Below are 22048 nucleotides of genomic sequence, written 5' to 3' on the forward strand. Positions count from 1 at the left end.
TTTGCGATACAAATTCTGTTTTCCCTCTCCCTACAAAGACGCTACACAAACGGCCAATCATACAGCAGAGAAACAACCATGTTACACGAACAGCGAATCGTACAGAGCAGAGAAACAACCAAGTGACACGAACAGCCAATCGTACAGAGCAGAGACACAAACACATGACACGAACAGCCAATTGTACAGCGGGAGCGCCGGTGCTTCCTCCGCTCTCTCCGACCGGGCAGCGCACAGCGGTGGGTGAGGTCCCGGAGCTGGTGCGGCTGGCTCTTCCTCAAACAACAACTTGAACTTGAACTCTGCCTCCTCCTAATCGGAGCCCGGCGCGGCTCCTGCATTAACAGGAGAGCGACTATAAGAAAGAATTTGCGATGTTCAGTGACGTATGGTGTGACACGGTCAGAAAGAGTCCCTCTGTCCGCTCCAAACGTCCTCGCATGTAATCACAGAGCACAACTTTTCGGACTGTTCTCTGACGACAATGATGTTTACAATTTATATTTTAGGGCTATAGTAATGAAATTCGAATATTCAAAAAAATAAACAACTCGAATGCTAAAATTGCCATTCGATTGTGTATTTTTTATAGGTAAATCATTGATTACAAATTATAAATTGGCTAACATTAGCGAATCAATCCACAATGTGATGAGTAATAAAGTTCAATACAACTTAATCCAGTTTGTTGCACGGTGAACGCACATTAAAAGCGAAATAATCCGGTAACTGTGCAAAGTCCAAGTCGGCGGACTCACGAGCGCACCGCCGCGTCTCCCTCTCCTCCCGCGTTTCACTGTGTGTACAAAGGGAAGTGCGTCTTTGACCAGAATGTCCAGTTACTCCACAGATGTGGCGATGGAAGTGGCAAATGAACCCGACCATCACTGACGGAATGTCCTCTAGTGCAGAGTAAAATAAGTACATCTAGAGTTTTTATTTGCTTTGTTTGGAGAAAAGATCGCTCTGATCGGAGCTGCCGAACGTGGCGTAAGCCCCCCACCAAATTTGAGCATTAAAAAAAATGTAATACATTTGAATATTGAAAAATAAAAAGCATTCAAATTCGAATGGAATGATAGAGAAATATTTGCACCCGTGATATATTTATTTTATTTATTCTCTTTTTAGTTTGCATATTTTTATTTTATTTTATTAGGTTATTAGGTTAAGACAAAACCATGAGAATACACTCAAAACTGTAAATCGAGCATTACTGTATTATTATTATTATTATTATTATTATTATTATTATTATTATTATTATTATTATTCGAGATATATATCGTGATAATAATCGATATTGATCAATATTAACAAAAAACAAAAACATTGTGATAGCATTTGGCCATATCGTCCAGCCCTTGTCAATACCAATTTCCCCCCCATGTGCTACCAAGACGGCGACAGGTTGCATGCCAACTGTGTTAGCTCGACGCATGGCTGTAGAGGGGATCAACTAGCCTAGCTTCTGTCCAATGTGCCCAAAGAAAGCCGGAGCATTCTGCGGGTTCTGCGGAGGTTGTCGCCGGTAGAGCGGCTTGGTGCGCGTCGGGCTGCGTCCGCGGTTCCGCTTCCCCAATGACGAAAGCTTCGACTCTTTTTTTTTTTTTGTTTGTTTTGTTTTCCAGACTCGCTTCCCGAAGTCGCTCGGTAAAAAAAAAAAAAAAAAAGAGTCGTTCGTTTTTCAGCCTCTGCTTTCGTCTTATTCGCTCGGTCGAGGGGAGAACGTGGGGGGGGGGGCAGAAGTGTCGGTTGAGCCCAGGGCTGTGTGTGTGTGTGTGTGTGTGTGTGTGTGTGTGTGTGTGTGTGTGTGTGTGTGTGTGTGTGTGTGTGTGTGTGTGTGTGTGTGTCATCTGAATCCTTGTAAAGGTTATTTCTTCCAAGAAATTCACTCGCTCGCTCGCCCTCCCTCCCGCCGAGTCACTTCAAACATTCGTCCGCCACGGAACAGATCGCTCGCGATTCTTCCATCACTAGTTCCCCCTCCACCAGAGCTGAACCCCCCGAGGGGACGGAGACACCCGGAAAGTTGCGCTGTAAATAGTTTTTGAAACATATTGTCCTTGACTTGTTTATCCTCCCCGCTCGCCCCCCCGGCCCCAAGAGGAACTTTAAAGGAACTTTAGAAGGAATTACAGAACCAGCAGCGAACTTGTGTTCAAGTTGAACCCATTTGGGATCTCCGGTGAGTTGTCTCCGTTATCCTGGAAATGAAACGTTGTGCCCTCCCCCCTGATTTGGAGGAGCTGGACATCGTGGTGGTTATTTATATATTTTGTTTGATTTAAAAAACAAACCAAACCCGACACGTTGGTTGTTTGACTAGTTCGCTGTGCTACTGATCCGTTAGCTTCATGAGCTAACTCCCGGGTAGCCTGTCATGCTAATGAAGCGTTCGAGTCCCTCTGGAGAGACGGGTACTGTGAAGCCTCAGCTTGGAAATACCCAATCAGCCACTAATGTGTACTTTTTTTTATTTAATTCAACTAAGCTGTGATATTGTTCAAATTTGCTGAAACGGAGTGCACGTATTGGGCAATATTACAATATCTGGTCACTTGACACGACAAAAGTAGGAACTGTAGCCAGAAACAGTAACAAAGAGGATAATTTAAAAAGTCCCATCAAGAAAAAAAAAATATTAATTTGAAATACATACAGTAAAACTAAATAAATAATTATAAAATATATTAATAAATGACATAATAAATAAACAGACTGAAGTATTTACAGCGGAATAAAAATAGCGTTAGACAGGTATGGTCAATGATTCAAGATTCAAGATTTTTTATTCGTCACATACATATACATACTTTCATACATATATGCAGTGGAATGTAATGCAACGCACCCGGTGATAGCACACAATATGTCCTAGGAAAAAATAAAAATAAAACATTTCTTTCTAATAGGCCGACAAACTGACTCCTAAAACGTAATACAGTAAGTTGAATACTTATAGAATAAGATAAAAATATATAGAATAAAATACAATAAAAATAAAATGAAATAGAATGGAATAGATAGAGGGAATATGCCTATGTATATACAGATATGTGCATTAAAGTGGCATGTGAATTAAAGTGGCATGTGAATGTGAATAGTGTGAGGTAGTGTTTGGGATAATACAGCACAGTATACAACAGTACGGCGCAGCCATACGGCATCACGAACAACCCTGAACAGTGACACAGTATGCGGTACAGTATGCTACATATAGTACAGTAGGTAGTGGAGCCTGTGTGTATGGCTCAGTTAGGAACCCTGGTGAGGTCAGCGTTGACAGTTGATAAGTTCTTGACTTGTTTTAAGGATTTAAAAAAATTAACCACTTGCTGTCAGCAACAGGGGGATAGAACAAAATGTTAAAAAGTTAAATATTGAAGTAACCTATGAATACAATAAATGAAAGCTATAATGTGAACAAAACGTCCATGCAATATAATGTGTAAGCGGGCTTAAATATGATACGTTCGATAATTATTGAAATAATCAAAAGATCGTTTATTTTGCTGGTTTCCCATGGGGCGTGATGTGTGGGAGCTCAGCGTAAAGAGTTGAACCACGGAGGCTCGGCGTAAAACCGGGGGGATGCTTTCAAGTTGTCGTTACGAGCAGAGCACGTCCTTCTCGCCGGAATTTCCACACGATTTGAACGCAGCACAGTGTCCTGCCCGTAGCGCACTTGTTGGTCAGTTAGCCGCCTCGTTAGCAGCTGGTAGCCCAGCTCCGGGGAGATAAGCCTTTCTTTTCAATCAGTATTCCTCTCAACCTATCACGCGGGCAGCCCCGGCCCCTCCTCACATTGTAGACATCGTCTACGGTGAAAGGTAAGCATCACATCTTTCAGTAGAAGCTAGCATCAGTGTTGGCTTGAGAAGGGAGGGAGGAGTTCAGTTTATTATTATGTGGAAACCAGAGAAGTGGGACAGAATCCGTGTTATAATTAATTTACTTTAGAAGTGACGTTAGTCCCTCCACTCTCCTCTATTACAACCCACCCCTGTTACACACTATATCCACAGATTATACATTTATTTATGCAAACCTGCACAATTTCCTACTTTTGTCATCATGTGAATTGTTGATAAAGAGACTCTGATTTTATTAGACATTTTTTAGACAATTGTTTTGTGTAATAGTAAGGAAATTATATTTTTTTATATTATTATATTATTTTTTTTTCGTTTCCAGATCACCTTGTTTGAAAACCTGGCTGTTGATTTGGGGATTTTGTGCCGTCAACTGCATCCATATCCCTGATTTTCACCTAAATGTAGTCTAATGTGTCTTCCCGGAGAAGACACATTTCCGTTTCCACTTTGCTGATTTAAAGCATAGCGGTTCATCAATACATGCATTGTATTTCAATACACATTTGTGATGTCACGTGAAACATTCTGGCTCTCACGTGTGTTATGACCTATGTGTTACATTTAAAGCATGTTGCGTCTTGTCATTCTCTCGCAGCATTTCTGCTGTATTCTCGCCTGTTTCTGCTCTTAACTCTCCGTCCAATCTCCAGATTTGCGCAGCCTCAGCTCTCACCTTCCGCCGATGTGAGTGCCGCCTGGTCGGCTGCTGGTCTGTCACCTGGCTTCTCTCCGAATCCCCCACGCCACCGCCATGTGCGACAACGGCGACCCAGAAGACAAACCCCCTGCGCCGCCGGTCCGGATGAGCAGCACCATCTTCAGCACAGGCTCCGGGAAGGACTCGCTGTCAGCCAACCACAGCTCCAAGCCGCTGCCCTCCGTCCCAGAGGAGAGGAAGCCCCGCAACAAGATAATCTCCATCTTCTCTGGAGCTGAAAAAGGTGAGTCCAGGAGGGGCTCCATGAACCATTCTGCAGTGTTTCCAAAGATAAAATTGTAACTCTTGTTTCTGCCATTGGTGTAGGAATGAATGAATGCATGTGTGAATGGATGAATCTGAAGCATGAATGTAAAACCACCTTTTGTCAGTGGACTGGAAAGGTCCTGTGTTGTGCCTCTACCTGTGGACACAGTGAATAAACAACCTTAAATTTCAATAAATTTGAGTCCAATCAGAACGTATTTACGGTTTCTTATCTTAAGTGTTTTATTTGTCAAATGCACGGTAAACCAAGGTAAATCTGAACATTGAAATTCTTGAGACATGGCGGGCAACAACTACGTATTGACACCGATCAGCCACAACATTAAAACGACTGAGAGGGGAAGTGAATAACATTGCTCATCTCATTTCAATACCACCTGTCAAGGGGTGGGATATATTAGGCAGCAAGTGAACAATCGGTTCTTGGAGTTGATGTGTTTGAAGCAGGAAAAATGGGCAAGAGTAAGGATCTGAGCGACATGGCAAAGGCCAAATTGTGATGGATATATGACTGGGTCAGAGCAACTCCAAGTCAGCAGGTCTTGCGGGGTGTTCATGGTATGCAGTGGTTAGTACCTACCAAAAGTGGTCCAAGGAAGGCCAACCGGTGAACCGGTGACAGGGTCATGGGCGCCCAAGAATCATTGATACGCATGGGGAAAGTCTAGCCCATCTGGTCCGATCCTACAGAAGAGCTACTGTAGCACAAATTGCTGAAAAAGTTAATGCTGCTATGATAGAAAGGTGTCAGAACACAGCTTGCTGTGTATGGGGCTGCGTAGTCGCAGACCAGTCAGAGTGCCCATGCTGATGCCCACCGCCGAAAGCAAAAGCGCCTACAATGGGCATGTGAGCATCCGAACTGGACCATGGAGCAATGGAAGACTGTAGCCTCGTCTGATGAATCATGTTTTCGTTTAGATCATGTGGATGGCCAGGATTAGGTTCCGATCTAATCAAGCATCTGTGGGATGTACTGGAACAACAAGCCCCAGCCATGGGTGCCCCACCTCGCAACTTACAGGACTTAAAAGGTCTGCCGCTGATGTCTTGGTGGCAGATGCCACAGAGGTCTTGTGAGGTCCATGCATTGACGGATCAGAGCTGTTTGGGCAGCACGAGGGGGACCTAGTGTGCGTGCGTGCGTGCGTGCGTGCGCGCGCGGGAGAAAAGAGTCACAAATGACAATAGCAAAAATATACATGACCGTAAAACACTAGCAGCGATTTCAGGGACTGTGGAGAAGAGGAATATCTGGTAATGGTCTGGTAGTCCGTGCCTGGATGCTCTGGTAATGTCTACCGGATGGTAGCAGCGTGAACAGTCCATTGCATCTTTTGTGATTTTCTGTGCTTTTCTAAGGCATCATATGTGGTAGATGCCTTGCACGGATTGGAGGTGGCAGCCGATGATGCACTCTGCTGACTACACCACTCTCTGGAGGGCCTTGCAATCAGCGGCGGAGCAACTCCCGTACCACAGAGTAATTCAGCCAGAGATGTGGTGCACTTGTAGAAGTTTGTCAAAGTTTTTTCAGACATACCAAACTTCTTCAGTCTCCTCAGGAAGTATTGGCGCTTTTGGGAAGTTTGTACTGCCGAGTCCAGTTGCCTGGACCAGGTGAGGTCACTGTTGTTGAACACACAGAGGAACTTGATGCAGGAGACTCCATCTTCAGCTCCATCAATGTGAATGGGGTGGTGGACCCCTGAGCTTGGGAAAGAGCTTGGTGTGCACAATTGTGTTGAATGCTAAGCTGTAGTCTATAAACAGCATCCTCACGTATGTGTTTCCCTCATCCCAGTGGGAAAGGGCGGTGTGCACTGTCAGGGTGATGGCGTCATCCGTAGATGTGTTAGATAGAATTTTGGTGAGAGTGAGTGACAGGTCCGGGAAAAACTTAGAACATTCACCTTTGACCGTATGATCATTATTAAATTGAATTCTCACTTTGTTTTGTCAGTTATCATTTTAAATAGGTTGCTTCTAATAAATACTTGTATACAGCTTTTATTCTGCTGGAACTCTCACTACAGTAACATTTGCTATTGCTCAAAGTGGCATTGGCAAACTGTCTTTTTAAAGTAAATTATGTAGTAAGTAATGCATTTTGCTGCATATCGGCCGTATAATATTTGGGTTCCTTTCAGGTGGAAGAAAAAAAGATCGCGACAAAGAGCGACCAGAGATTTCACCGCCATCAGACTTTGAGCACACCATCCATGTTGGATTTGATGCCGTCACTGGAGAGTTCACTGTAAGTTTCCGCTCTTCTTCTAGTTCCCTTTCCCAGTGTCCTTCAGCCATTTTCACTGCTATCTTTTTATTCCTCCTCACCTAAAGGGCATGCCGGAGCAGTGGGCCCGTCTCCTCCAGACCTCCAACATCACAAAGTTGGAGCAGAAGAAGAACCCTCAGGCCGTTCTGGACGTTCTCAAGTTCTATGACTCCACAGGCAACGGGCGTCAGAAGTACCTCAGCTTCTCCTCCTCAGGTGAGGGCACGTTACATTTAAACCATTTGAGGATATTTCAGAACAATTAGAATGTTTTGACAGAATATACACTGCTGCTCTTCTTCTGTTGCTTTAAAAACAAGGCATTACAACCCATGATTCCTGAAATTTTCATTCTCATCTGCATCAGTGCCTGAAACTTTCAAAATGCAGACAAAAAAATGCCAGAACCATTAGTTCAGATCCAGTGTAGAGGCTGTTTGGCGGCCATGTTCCTACCCGGCATGAATTTTAAGGGATTTCTCATGTATTGGAGCATATGACTGAACATCAAAATTCATTTCTCTTTCTCTCTCTCGGTTTTATCAAAAGAAAAAGATGCGTTCACTCCAGGACCTCAGTCTGTGAGTACAACACATCTGTCTGTTTTCACATTTGCCATGAACTCATCACTATTTTCTGACTGTAAAGTAGTGACAAACTAATTTTGTTTTCTCTTTCAGCCCGTGAAAAAAGGCACCGAACCTTCCTCCCCTAATATCAAGGATATTGATGACGATGAAGATGACGAGACGCCCCCTCCCATCGTGGCCCCACGGCCAGAATACACCAAGAGTGTAAGTCGCCGTCCATGGAGCCGTGTTAGCCTGATTCTAACTTCATTTGTCACAACAGACGCACAAGTTTGAACAATTACAAGTGTTGTTAAAAATCATTCTAAAACAAATTCACTTAATACATTTTGTTATTTAAAGCAATAAGTGTCTCTTGGTACGAAGAACTTTGAGAGCAAACCAGCCCTGTGATCTGTTGAGGTGGCTGTTAGTTTTGTTAGATATCCAGACCCTTTTAATACCAGGGTCTTGTGTATGAACACAGAGAGATGTCGATTCCTTCTGGTTTAACAAGAGTAGTTGTGTCTTGAGTAGATCTATTCTCATCTGCTTTTCAGGAACTGATACTGTGATGTGTTATTTCTTTTGTCCATTTCTGTTCATTCTTTTCGGCCCATAGATGCTTGAAACTAACTCTCAGCGTCTCCTTTAGGTCTACACTCGCTCCGTCATCGACCCCATCCCAGCACCGGCCACGTGTACAGATGGAGAAGCAGCCTCCAAGGGTGTGGACAGACAGAAGAAGAAGGGCAAGATGTCTGACGAAGAGATTATGGACAAACTGAGTAAATGTCCCTGATATTGTCAACCTAATCAAAAATTATTGTGTGTGTGTGTGTGTGTGTGTGTGTGTGTGTGTGTGTGTGTGTGTGTGTGTGTGTGTGTGTGTGTGTGTGTGTGTGTATGGATACATACATATATCTATATATACAGACATATATATGTATATATGTGTGTGTGTGTGTGTGTGTATGTATTTTTATATATATATATATATATATATATATATATATATACATATATACATACATACATACATACATATACACACACACACACACACACATATATATATATATATATATATATATATATATATATATAAAAATGTGTGTGTGTATACATATATGTTTATATGTATACAGTGGGGCAAAAAAGTATTTAGTCAGCCACCAATTGTGCAAGTTCTCCAACTTAAAAAGATGAGAGAGGCCTGTTATTTTCATCATAAGTATACCTCAACTATGAGAGACAAAATCAGAAAAAGAAATCCAGAAAATCACATTGTCTTATTTTTAAAGAATTTATTTGCAAAAGACGGTGGAAAATAAGTATTTGGTCAATAACAAAAGTTCATCTCAATACTTTGTTATATACCCTTTGTTTGCAATGACAGAGGTCAAACGTTTTCTGTAAGTCTTCACAAGGTTTCACACACTGTTGCTGGTATTTTGGCCCATTCCTCCATGCAGATCTCCTCGAGAGCAGTGATGTTTTGGGGCTGTCGCTGGGCAACACAGACTTTCAACTCCCTCCAAAGATTTTCTATGGGGTTGAGATCTGGAGACTGGCTAGGCCACTCCAGGACCTTGAAATGCTTCTTACGAAGCCACTCCTTCGTTGCCCGGGCGGTGTGTTTGGGATCATTGTCATGCTGAAAGACCCAGCCACGTTTCATCTTCAATGCCCTTGCTGATGGAAGGAGGTTTTCACTCAAAATCTCATGATACTTGGCCCCATTTATTCTTTCCTTTACACGTATCGGTCGTCCTGGTCCCTTTGCAGAAAAACAGCCCCAAAGCATGATGTTTCCACCCCCATGCTTCACACTAGGTATGGTGTTCTTTGGATGCAACTCAGCTTTCTTTCTCCTCCAAACACGACAAGTTGAGTTTTTACCAAAAAGTTCTATTTTGGTTTCATCTGACCATGTGACATTCTCCCAATCCTCTTCTGGATCATCCAATTGCTCTCTAGCAAACTTCAGACGGACCTGGACATGTACTGGCTTAAGCAGGGGACACGTCTGGCACTGCAGGATTTGAGTCCCTGGCGGCGTATTGTGTTACTGATGGTAGCCTTTGTTACTTTGTTCCCAGCTCTCTGCAGGTCATTCACTAGGTCCCCCCGTGCTCTGGGATGTTTGCTCACCGTTCTTGTGATAATTTTGACCCCACGGGGTGAGATCTTGCGTGGAGCCCCAGATCGAGGGAGATTATCAGTGGTCTTGTATGTCTTCCATTTTCTAATAATTGCTCCCACCGTTGATTTCTTCACAACAAGCTGCTTACCTATTGCAGATTCAGTCTTCCCACCCTGGTGCAGGTCTACAATTGTGTTTCTGGTGTCCTTTGACAGCTCTTTGGTCTTGGCCATAGTGGAGTTTGGAGTGTGACTGTTTGAGGTTGTGGACAGGTGTCTTTTATACTGATAACGAGTTCAAACAGGTGCCATTAATACAGGTAAGGAGTGGAGGACAGAGGAGCCTCTTAAAGAAAAAGTTACAGGTCTGTGAAAGCCAGAAATCTTGCTTGTTTGTAGGTGACCAAATACTTATTTTACCGAGGAATTTACCAATTAATTCATTAAAAATCCTACAATGTGATTTCCTGGATTCTTTCCCCCCATTCTGTCTCTCATAGTCGAAGTGTACCTATGATGAAAATTACAGGCCTCTCTCATCTTTTTAAGTGGGAGAACTTGCACAATTGGTGGCTGACTAAATACTTTTTTGCCCCACTGTATATGTGTGTGTGTGTGTGTGTGTGTGTGTGTGTGTGTGTGTGTGTGTGTGTGTGTGTGTGTGTGTGTGTGTGTGTGTGTGTGTATATATATATATATATATATATATATATATATATATATATATATATATATACACACAAACAAACAAACGATAAGTCATCCTGTGAGTGTTGGTCGTTATGAACCATGCTTGTGGTTTGATTGTATCATTGCTTACAGGAAGCATCGTCAGCGTCGGCGACCCCAAGAAGAAGTATACCAGATACGAGAAGATTGGGCAGGGGTGAGTGCAGATTGGTACTATTATGGTCTGCATGCGTCTCTCACAGATCTGTGGGGTATGGCCTTATTATGAAGCCAAAGCACTCATTCAGGCACAGATATTTAAAATGTTTGGTTTCTTGTGTCATATCTAATTGCAAGCATTTTGCCAGATAAATAAACTCACACAGAACTCACTGTTGACCTTCTAAACCCTTCTGAGGGTTTAGTAATTAGAAAACACATGGTTAAAAGAGGGCCCCTTCTTCATGACCTCAGTGAAATACTCAAACTGGCACTTGTCAGGTAACTTCAAAGCATATTTCTTTGTTATCAAACTTTTTGGTTTTCCCTCTCAGGGCTTCAGGAACTGTGTTCACAGCCATTGATGTGTCCACGGGTCAAGAGGTGAGTGATGCTCGACAAGTGTCATATTCAGTGATATTTGTGATTAGTGACACTAACAGGAGTTGGGGGTTTAACGTTCCTGTTTGAACTAGCTTCAAGGAACCAGGACCAGCTTTACTGATAAAAATCGGTCTGGTTTTAATTGCTCTAACTCTCTTCTTTCACCTATTTTTTCTGGTTCTCAGGTAGCCATCAAACAAATTAACCTGCAGAAGCAGCCAAAGAAGGAGCTGATCATCAATGAGATTCTAGTTATGAAGGAGCTGAAGAACCCCAACATCGTGAACTTCTTAGACAGGTGAGGATGACGAATACTCGTTCCAGATGAAACTTCCTGCTTTATCTTCAGCTGCAGTCCAGCACCTCCAACTTATCTCACATCTCTCTGTCCCCCTCATATTTCTCCAAATCCAAAATGAGGATGTGGTTGGTACTGGAAGTTCACATATTGACATCACCATGGCAACCAGTGACAAACAAAGCTGTTTTCACCAATACTACCAGCTAGCGTCACCAATGGAAAATTAAAGTCAACGTAGTCTACTCAAACAAAATTTGAGATTTGACAGATTTTTATGTACAGATATCCAACTCACTCAAAAGGCTTGTTGTCATTCCGTCACTAAGAGGTAAACGAGTGAAGAAATGGTTTTATTTCACGGTGAGTGAGTGTGGAGTCTTGGATAATCATGTAATAAATTGATTTCTTCACAACTGACCTTCTCGCTCTGTGTCTCAGTTTCCTGATGGGGGAGGAGCTGTTTGTGGTGATGGAATACCTGGCCGGCGGCTCGCTCACAGATGTGGTGACAGAGACCTGCATGGACGAGGCCCAGATAGCTGCTGTCTGCAGAGAGGTGAGCTGTAACAACTACAACGATACCAATATTACCAGCAATATTTGAGATATTGAATATTTGATCTTAAAATTACAGCTTCAAAATAATTTGGTAGAACACAGACTTGTAATATAGAGACTGGCACCTCTCTCTCTCTCTCTCTCTCTCTCTCTCTCTCTCTCTCTCTCTCTCTCTCTCTCTCTCTCTCTCTCTCTCTCTCTCTCTCTCTCTCTCTCTCTCTCTCTCTCTCTCTCTCTCTCTCTCTCTCTCTCTCTCTCTCTCTCTCTCTCATATGAGACTTGTGAACTGCCTGTGGTAAAACACATTATAACTGAACAGTCTCCTCTGATACTGTAATACGGGAAAAAAGGAAAAGGCTGCCGGGCATAATTGGGATGAATGTACATCATCACGTCTCTCATGAATCCACCTGCCAGTGGGGCAGCTGACAACAGGGGTACCCAAGTTTCTATTTCAATTTAGTTGTCCCCATTTAGAGGAGCAGCAGTTTGCCCAGGTGAGGAATTTGCTGGATGAAAACGCAGACGTATTTGCCGGGAGTGATAGCAAGTTGGGCTGCACTGAGGTTATACAGCATGAGATCCCCTGTTAAAGAACACCCCAGTTGAGCGGCGTTATCAGAGGCTTCGTCCAAGTCAGTATGAGAAAGTTAAAGCACATGCACCAGTCAGCCCCAACATTAAAACCACCTGCCTAATATTGTGTAGGTCCCCATCGTGCTGCAAAAAACAGCTCTGACCCGTCGATGCGTGAACTCCACAAGACCTCTGAAGGTGTCCTGTGGTATCTGGCGCCAAGACATTAGCAGCAAATCTTTAAGTCCTCTAAGTTGCGAGGTGGAGTCCCCATGGATCAAGCTTGTTGTTCCAGCACATCCCACTGATACTCGACCAGATTGAGATCTGGAGTATTTGGAGGCCAAGTCAACACCTATCTTAAACTCTTGGTCATGTTCCTCAAACCATTCCTGAACAAATTTTGCAGTGTGGCAGGGCGCATTAGCCCGCTGAAAGAGGCCACAGCCATCAGGGAATACTGTTGCCATGAAGGGGTGAACTTGGTCTGCAACAATGTTTTCAATACGCATCGGAGCGATGTGTGTTCTGACACCTTTCTATCATAGCCAGAATGCGTCAATGAGCCTTGGGTGCCCATGACCCTGTCGCTTCACCGGTCATCCTTCCTTGTACAAGTTTCCAACTTCTGACTGTTCACTTGCTACCTAATACATCCTAATGTACCCCTTGACAGGTGCCATTGTAATGAGATGAACAATGTTATTCATTTCACCTGTCAGTGGTTTTAATTTTGTGGCTGATCAGTGTATAAGGCAGCCGTTGCAGTAAGGGGTTATCAGAGAGTAAATTATGATGCAGCCCGTACTCCTTGCCTCTGGTGATTGTGCAGAAGAAGGACGGGACCCTGAGAATGTGTGTGGATTATCGCCACCTCAACGCAAGGACCTGGAAAGATGCATACCCCCTGCCCCAAATTGAAGAGTCACTGGATGCGCTAGGAGGTGCTTAATGATTTTCGCGGTTACAACCAGGTTGTGGTTGCAGCGGGTGACCACCAGAAGATGACGTTTTGCACACGTTTGGCCTGTTTCAGTTGAATCACATGGCTTTCGGCCTGTGCAATGCGCCATGAAGCCAGCAAGCACCTCATAGAGTGTATCTTTGGGGACGATCATTTATAGTCTCTGCTCCTCTACCTAAACGTGTTGGTGTTCTCCACAGCCTTCAACCAGCATCACGCTCGCCTACATATGGTGCTGTCCCGGTGTGTTAAAAGTGTAGCGGAGCAAGTTCTCATTATTAATGATTAAACTGGAGCTCTTCTTTATTGTCACACACACACCACAACACATGCATTACGTGCACACACACACAGATGGAGGCCGTGAAATGTCTTTTTCGCACTTTGCCACCATCGAGGCTTGTCATTCCTTGGGGGGGCAGACCAGGAGCGGTGGGCAGCTTACAGCACCCAGGGACCAACTTCAACCGCTGGTCAGACGATGTTTCTTGTACATGTTTTTAGTGAGGGTTCTTATGATAAAATATGGAGGAAACCCTACAGCTCAGTGGAGGTCTCCTGAAAACTTTGCAGAGCTCCAGTCTTCCTTGGGCTTTGCAGGTTATTAAAGGAGGTTTGTTGAAAACTTCTCACGTTTCGCAGCACCTCTTCACGCCTTCTCAGCCCAGGGTCCCCACAAGGGCCGCAGCTCAAGGTCCGGTCGGATCCCCTTTTAACAGCTGTGGAGCCGGGAATGTGATGGTGCCTTTCAGACGTGGAAGGGGCGGCTCACCTCGGCTCCCGTACTGGCTTATGCCCTTTACACCGAAGTTTTTTATTTTGAGATTAATGCAAGCCATCAGGAGCTGGGGGCGGTGTTGTCACAGAACCGTGAGGGCGACCGGAAGCCAGTGGCCTATGCAAGCCGAGGGCTGCGGCGCTCTGAGAGGAACATGGACAACTATAGTGCCATGAAGGTGGAGCTACTGTCCTTGAAGTGGGCAGTTACGGATACGTTCCGTGACTATCTGCTGGAGTGGAAATTCACAGTGTTCACAGACAATAATCCCCCTAGCAACAGCAAAGTTGGGAGCAGTGGAGTAGAGATGGGTGTCGGAGCTAGCCCAGTATGGTTTTTAGTTGTAATACCAGCCTAGGAGGCAGAATGCCAATGCTTAAGGTTTGTCAAGGCAGTATTTGGCTGGGCTGAGGGGCCCTGGGGTCTGGCAAACAGTCGATCAAGTGAAAACGACTCTGTCAGCTTGGATAGGGAGAAACCGCACTGCTTCAATGAATGTCATGGGGGTCTCTTCAAGCCCCCCTATGTATCCCAGTGACTTCCTGTGTTCAGGGCATTATTTAAATATTGGAGGATAGGTGATGGGTATAAAAGCCGATCAGATGACCGCAGAACCCGCAAGACAATTTCTCTTCCACATTATGCACCCCAGTGTTTCCCTACATTGATTTATTTGTGGCAGCCCGCCAAGATATCAGCATTGACTGCCGCTTATACATTTTCTATTTTTCTTTACTATTTAAACTAAAATCTTAGTACAGCTGTGCACAGCCCCTCCTCGCTCCGCTCTGAGCGCCCTTTCCCTTTTTAGATTTCACTTTTTTGGAAACAGTCCAAAAAACTTCTAAAGTCCTTTCAGAGCCTGGAGCACCGAGACGGAATGGACATTAGATGGCTGTCTGATATGGTACGGTGCCTGCTGGTGCAGCCGGTGTTGGTGCACCGCCAGACGGTGCTCACAGCTCCGCTGTTGGCACCATCCTTTCCCGAGGCTACGGTGTTTATTAAATGAAACCATTTTAAATAATTTGTTTGCTAAATGAGTTACACGTCACGCCCCCATGGTCATCTATCTAAAATCACAAACGGGAGACGGCATTTTGCCGTCATGGCTTGGTTCTGTGTAAAAAGGCAAAGCCGGCATAATGACAGATCTCATTTGCGGCAATATTGCGGGATCTCTTTATAAAAGTGGTTACAGACGGAGAGAGCGAGGGAGAGGGAGGCCCTTCACAGACGTAAAATAGTTCTGAGTTGTTTAAATTACATAAATCTTTCTAGAATTAAGTGCGGGATCTTACTGAATAGCCTACTTCCTCTCGCGAAAGACTCATAAAGTGAGTGTGGTGCCATAGGCAGTGAAAACCCAACATAACCTTTGATTGACTGGTGATAAAAACCTAATTGACACAAGGAATTAACAATAAGACTTGCCAGATTACAGAGCCATTTGAATGACAGAAATCTGTTCAGAATTACCCACAGGATATTAAAATATTTATATCTACACCCTCACACGGAAGTGATTTAACACCTCTCTTTGTTTTTTTCTTCTTATTTCCATCCCTGCAGTGTCTGCAAGCTCTGGAGTTCCTGCATGCAAACCAGGTGATCCATAGAGACATCAAGAGCGATAACGTCCTGCTGGGGATGGACGGCTCCGTCAAGCTGAGTACGAAACAGCAAACTCACTCATTCATAGAAGGGATTTGACTAATATGTGTATAAAATCAAATTGCAGAACTTTTTTCATATTAAGGCAATTCCAGATCTACGACAGTCTGTGTAGATAAAACAAAACTATCCCCTGCCAGTTTTAGGGCCATTTGTAATATTCAAGGTTCCCACAGATCCAGGATATAAAATTAAAAAAAACTATGCATAGCCTTAATCTTTGATAACTTGTTTAGTAACAATATTTCTTTAAATTACAACAAAGACACCTTAGATACGGCGACCCTAAAGTGTTATGGAAGAAAATATTGGCTGTATTTTGATTGTAATTGTATTGATTGTATTTTTAGTTTATTACTTTTCCATTGACTTCTATTCATTCTTATGTTTTCTGGAGCATTATCTAATTGCTATTAGCAGAACTGCAGTTCAAGAGGTTTATTCGTCACATACATATACATACTTTCATACATATATGCAGTGAAATGTCAATGCAACACACCCAGCTACCTAAGAATTTCTATTTGACCAATAAACTGATTCCTAAAACGTAATGCAGTAAGTCGAATACTATAGAATAAAATCAAAATATATAAAATAAAATAGAATAGATAAAGGGAATATGCTTATGTATATAGGATAGACTTATGTATATGGGATAGGCTAATTATGTATATACAGATATGTGCATTAAAGTGGCATGTGAATAAAGTGAGGTACTGTTTGTGAGATATACAGCACAGTCTACAACAGTACAGCGCAGCAATACGGTAACACCGAACAACCCTGAACAGTGACACAGTATGCGGTACAGTATGCTACATACAGTACAGTAAGGTAGTGGAGCCTATGTGTGTGGCTCAGTGAGGACCCCTGGTGAGGTCAGCATTGACAGTTCTTATGGCTTGTGGCAGTTTATGGCAGTTCACAGCACCTCTGCATTGACCTCAACACTTGAGCGTAATGCACCAGTAGATGTGTGTTAGAGATACAGGGACAGCTGTCCGGTTAAACACAGACTAAAACAGCAGTGGGATGTATAAATAACAAACTGAAGACTTCAGGTGAAAGTAGAACCATAAACAAAATATGAATGAAAGTATTATGTCACGCTTATCGTCTCTCGGTGTCCTCTTCAGCCGACTTTGGCTTCTGCGCCCAGATCACCCCGGAGCAGAGCAAGCGCAGCACCATGGTGGGAACCCCGTACTGGATGGCCCCGGAGGTGGTGACACGCAAGGCCTATGGCCCCAAAGTGGACATCTGGTCCCTGGGAATCATGGCCATCGAGATGGTGGAAGGAGAGCCGCCCTACCTGAACGAAAACCCCCTGCGAGTGAGTCCAGCACGCCTCCTTCCTGATCCAAGAGTACTCACTGTAGTCTAAAGTACTGATGTCTCAGCACATACCTCACATAATAGGCCTAGGGTTTGCGGGAGGGCTATGGTGTGAGCTATGTGGTTGGGTATATGGCGGGCGGCTAAAATCTTGCCCGTCACGCTCCTGCCCCGACGTGCTTCTCATCCGTCCTCAAATTTGAATACTCTGAACAACACCTCACATCCAGGTGCCCTGCGCTGAGCACACTACGCTACGTGGATGGGCGCTTGGGGCTCGCAGATGGATGGGGCGTCTGGTCGGCTGTGGTGGGGCGGGCTTCACGTTTGCGCTTATTACATGGTAAAATAGTTATCCAAAGAGGGGTATTGGTGCCGGGTTCTGTATAACAAAACACAGTGCTCTTGTCATCATATAACTCTGTCCACAGGACAGAGTTCGTGCAGCAGTTCTTGATGATTTAAGAATGAATAAAGAGTTCCATTGCAGGCTGAGAACTTGAACTCCACTTGCAGATTAACTCTGTCCTAGATGCAATGGCATACAAATACTCTGTGTTGTATGCCCAGCATGCTGACAGCATAGGTTAAGAAAAATGAAGTACTGATGTGCTGAAATTCGTAAGGGGACATCTCGAAATTTTCATTCATAAAAATATGATACACTTGAATAAAAGTTGTAATCTGTAATATTATTTTGTTAAAAATAAAAATAATAATAAATACCATATTTGGTACTTATTTTTTTTAGCTGGCACTTTATAAGTAACAGCCATTAATTCATTGTATTATATAATTGTAGTAACCAGAATCACGATTGTGGCGCCATCCCTTGCAGCTGCCTGCATGAGCACCTCGTTTCGATTTCGCACATTTAGTATTTTTAGAGCTTATTGTGCGTTATCACCGGTAGTCGAGACATTTCACTGCATATATGTATGACCGTATGTACAGCATGTACTTGAACTTGAACTTCTATGTACTCTGATCAGCCAAAACATTAAAACCACTGACAGGTGAATTGAAAAACATTGCTTGTCTCGTTCCAATGGCACCTCTCAAGATGTGGGAGATATTAGGCAGCAAGTGAACAGTCAGTTCTTGAAGTTGATGATGCGGTCAGTCTTCAGGATTTAAGATCGCTCAACGTCACTCTTTTGTGTATTTCATATATCCATCTATTTTTATCTATATTTTAATCTTTTATTATCTTCCTCAGGCGCTCTACCTGATCGCCACCAACGGCACCCCTGAGCTTCAGAACCCAGAGAAGCTGTCTCCGATTTTCAGGGACTTCCTGAACCGCTGCCTTGAGATGGATGTGGAGAAGAGAGGAGGCGGCACCGAGCTGCTGAAGGTACAAAACAACTCTGAAGAATGTCTTCTTTTCCAGAGATGGAGATTTATTTGCTGTAATGTCAGATTTGATGTTTGCATCAACGCTGACTCAGATACATGTCTGGTCATAACTCTTAATACCACTGTTCTAATGTTCTAATATTCTAACAGTTAATACAGTTAATATTCATCTAGATCATAATCTGTCATGATTCTACCTTATACCTTACCTCTATGGCGTTATGACCACATTAAGCATTAAAATTGCACTCCTTAAAAAGGGGATCCATTTATTGATTATTAAATTATTATATTAAATGGTATTTGTTTACAGGGTACCACCCTTGGTGACCAAAGGAAATTCATCAAATTAACAATAACTGATCTCGTCTCAGAAGCATTGGAGCGCTTGGTCCGATACATTTACCACTGTATTTGCCTCTTAAGGAACACGCACAGGCAACTTCTTTCTGATAAGAAGATTTATTTCATCATGCTAATCTACTTGAATAAATGAAATAATAGTAAACATATGAAAATAATAAAATAAATGGTAAGGAAAATAAAATGGTAAAGAAAATAAATGATAAAGAAAATAAACAAATAAATGTAGGATTTTAAAATGGTGACCAACTTTAACTCATTGACGACAGTGAGGTAGGAAGTTATGACTCTTTCATCTAAATAATAAACGTGGCACGCACTACGGGCAGTTAACTTACAAAGATATTAATTCAATTCAACATCAACCCTCATCATAGCCAGCCTCAGATCACAGGCTTATGTATCGTCAAGTCACGTGGTAGTTTCCGTGGCTCTCCAGAGCTTACGTGGACCGTGTGGAGTTCATTGGCAGTTGCGGCCGCTTGTCTCATCCACCTGTGATTTTCAGCCACGTCCTGTGGGAGTCAGCGGTCGGTGGTTTGGACGGGGCCACGGAAAGTCTAATGTTCCCAGGCAGACGGGAACGGTTCGCCGGCTTGGGAAGGCTTTGATGCACTGTGATTTATCACTAGCATGGAGTCTTGATGCGGTCCTCCAATGACTTCCAGGTTTAATGGCATTGCCTTCTTTGTGCCTCTCTGCTCCTGGTTGTGCGTCAAATCATATTAATCTGACTACACTGACTTAATCAGTTAGGCTTGAATCTTTCACGGATCAGTTGAAAACAGAAAGAAGAAAATAATGTATTGTTGCTAAAACCGCAAGTTTTAGTGATTCAAAATAAAAGAAGAATATCAGAAAACACAATTCTTTAGCTAAGTGGCTGGAGCATAATCTGTAATCAGACCAATCTGCAGCTCCTGTTTCATTTGCTCTGCAGGGTACATCTGGCCACCCTCCCATTCAAACAGACTTCCACCCCACTGTGCCAGGGTCGGACCGATCACAACCGTTTATCTAATAAGGGGAGGGTTTGATACGATAGCGATGCAGAGGAGAGCACCGTTGAGGCATTTTTGTAAACAACCAGGATGACTGCCGCTGATGTGGAACGGTTTGTTGAATCCGCTATCGCGACAGTATTAAACAAACTGAACGGTATATTTCCTCTAAAAAGCTTATGTTGATAAGAAAGATGTGTTTGTTGCGTCCCCTGGGGTGAAGGTCCATGTCCCTGTCTGCGGCGCGTCCCAATTGATGCCTTTATTGTTTGAGAATGTAGACAAGACCTAACAGATCCAGGGTCTCAACAAAGTTTGTTGTCCCCTTTGTGGATCTCTGAAGAGAAGAGGGTCCGGGGCAGACAGTCCGGCTGTGTACTCTACACCTCTCTATTCCACATATCTAGTGGTTACCTGCAATTATTTATTGAATAAAAGAGGGGTAATTTGTCCAAAAATCTGTCTTAAATGTTTTCTTAAGTTGTAGTAGTAGTAGTAGTCTTTTGTGTTATTATAAAATGAGTTTATCTTTACTGTTAGTATTTTTTTAGTATTAAATGTAACTCTCATACCTCCAGATACACTGCATACATCAAGAATCAAATACGTTTTATTCATAAAACAAAACAAGTTTCCCCCAAACTGCTTTACAGAAGGCAGGAATAAAAAGAAAAAGTTACAAAACATACAAATGAGTTCATACAGAACATGTGTGAAATGTCTGCAGATCAGAACATGTGAACGGACGTGATATAAAGCCTTTCAATTTTTAAACCTGTCTCTCCTCTTTCCTTCCCTCCTTTTCTTGTCCTCTCTCCATCCCTCCTGTTCCTCACCCCCTCCTCCAGCATCCATTCCTGAAGATCGCCAAGCCGCTCTCCAGCCTCAATCCCCTGATCCTGGCGGCCAAGGAGGCCATGAAGGGGAACCGCTAGAGCCCAGATGAACACAAGACAAGCCCCGCCCCCCTCCATGCTGTGCACACTCATGTGCCAACTATTTGGGTTTCGTGCCACAAACCTCACTGTGAAGAAGACCAAAAAACTCCCCAGCAGGACCTACGACCCCTGACTCCCCTGCCGCTGTCCGTACAAACTCCACCCTTTGCAGGCGTCTGAAGACAAGTCAAACACAAAGTGCTCAGAGTCAGATTCAGGCTTCAATATTTTCTGAAACAAAAATATTTTTTGTTTTCCTGTTGTGACGGATCAGGGCCGGGTGCGTATTTAACTTGGAATGAAGAAGGAAAACAAGCAGAAGAAGAAAATGCCTAGTTCTGCGTAGTTGTTTTCCGGGTTATTTTTAAATCGACTGCCTTAAACGAACGTAAGTTGTTGCCTAATGTATTGTTGATTATGTCGATGTCTCTTTTTTTTTTTTTCCCTTCCGTGATTTTTACTAGCTTTTGTAATTTTTACCTTTTCAGCTTGTCGGTGTCTTAGTTTATTTTGATACTTGAATTTTGTATTTGATCCCTTTTTGGCATTTCATAGGTCTGATTCAACTAGAAACCATCATTGGTCCCTCAGATCACAGGTCCACAGTTTATTTTGTCTTTCAACATTATTTCTTATAGGAAACACGTTTTGATACTGTCATACCAGTATTTGAACCTGTGTTGTTAAGCTCTTCCCAGAGAAGCTTTAGCGAAATAGGGTCTGTGAGTTCTCCTCGTTCTTATTGAAAAAAACGAAATAACTTTGTTGAATTCTTTCTCTTTTTGTGTGGTCTTTTTTTTTAGATAAAGAAATTTTCTTTATTTCTGTGTATATTGTGTACTTTTTAAAAAATAGTGGTAAGCATTGGCTCTATGAATTGTTAGCTGTTGGATGATGTAGGTGAAGACTTTTGTTTATTGGCTGTTTCTCTCTTTGTTGGGACAACTAACAACTTTGTGCACTCAAATAAATGCCGCCTTTTATGTCTTTGACTCGATTGTGAAAGTGATTGTTTACAACGTGACATGTATTCCATGTTCAGCACCAACCGTCCCGAGGTTTACATATAGA

General features: G+C 43.1%; 1 protein-coding gene across 1 annotated transcript; it reads left to right on the plus strand.

Moving 5' to 3' along the window:
• Nucleotides 1-1952: 1952 nt before the first annotated feature.
• On the plus strand, nt 1953-21962 carry pak2b (p21 protein (Cdc42/Rac)-activated kinase 2b). Its single transcript, XM_080001617.1, has 15 exons — nt 1953-2188; nt 4529-4819; nt 7014-7120; nt 7207-7357; nt 7691-7722; nt 7822-7935; nt 8366-8498; nt 10678-10741; nt 11079-11127; nt 11313-11425; nt 11867-11984; nt 15877-15976; nt 17118-17314; nt 18536-18673; nt 20888-21962. Exons 2-15 carry the CDS (start codon nt 4630-4632, stop codon nt 20972-20974), a joined length of 1593 nt encoding a protein of 530 aa, XP_079857743.1. The 5' UTR covers nt 1953-2188; nt 4529-4629; the 3' UTR covers nt 20975-21962.
• The last annotated feature ends 86 nt before the right edge of the window (nt 21963-22048 follow it).

This window comes from Zeus faber, assembly GCF_960531495.2.
Source record: "Zeus faber genome assembly, chromosome: 1".
Lineage (NCBI taxonomy): Eukaryota > Metazoa > Chordata > Actinopteri > Zeiformes > Zeidae > Zeus > Zeus faber.

What these genes read in the sequence shown, in the direction of transcription:
- pak2b (XM_080001617.1), top strand. Translation starts at nt 4,630, where the DNA reads ATGTGCGACAACGGCGACCCAGAAGACAAACCCCCTGCGCCGCCGGTC. An exon ending in AGAGATTATGGACAAACTGA is followed by an intron (nt 8,499 to 10,677) that starts GTAAATGTCCCT and finishes CATTGCTTACAG; the next exon opens with GAAGCATCGTCAGCGTCGGC. An exon ending in TACGAGAAGATTGGGCAGGG is followed by an intron (nt 10,742 to 11,078) that starts GTGAGTGCAGAT and finishes TTTCCCTCTCAG; the next exon opens with GGCTTCAGGAACTGTGTTCA.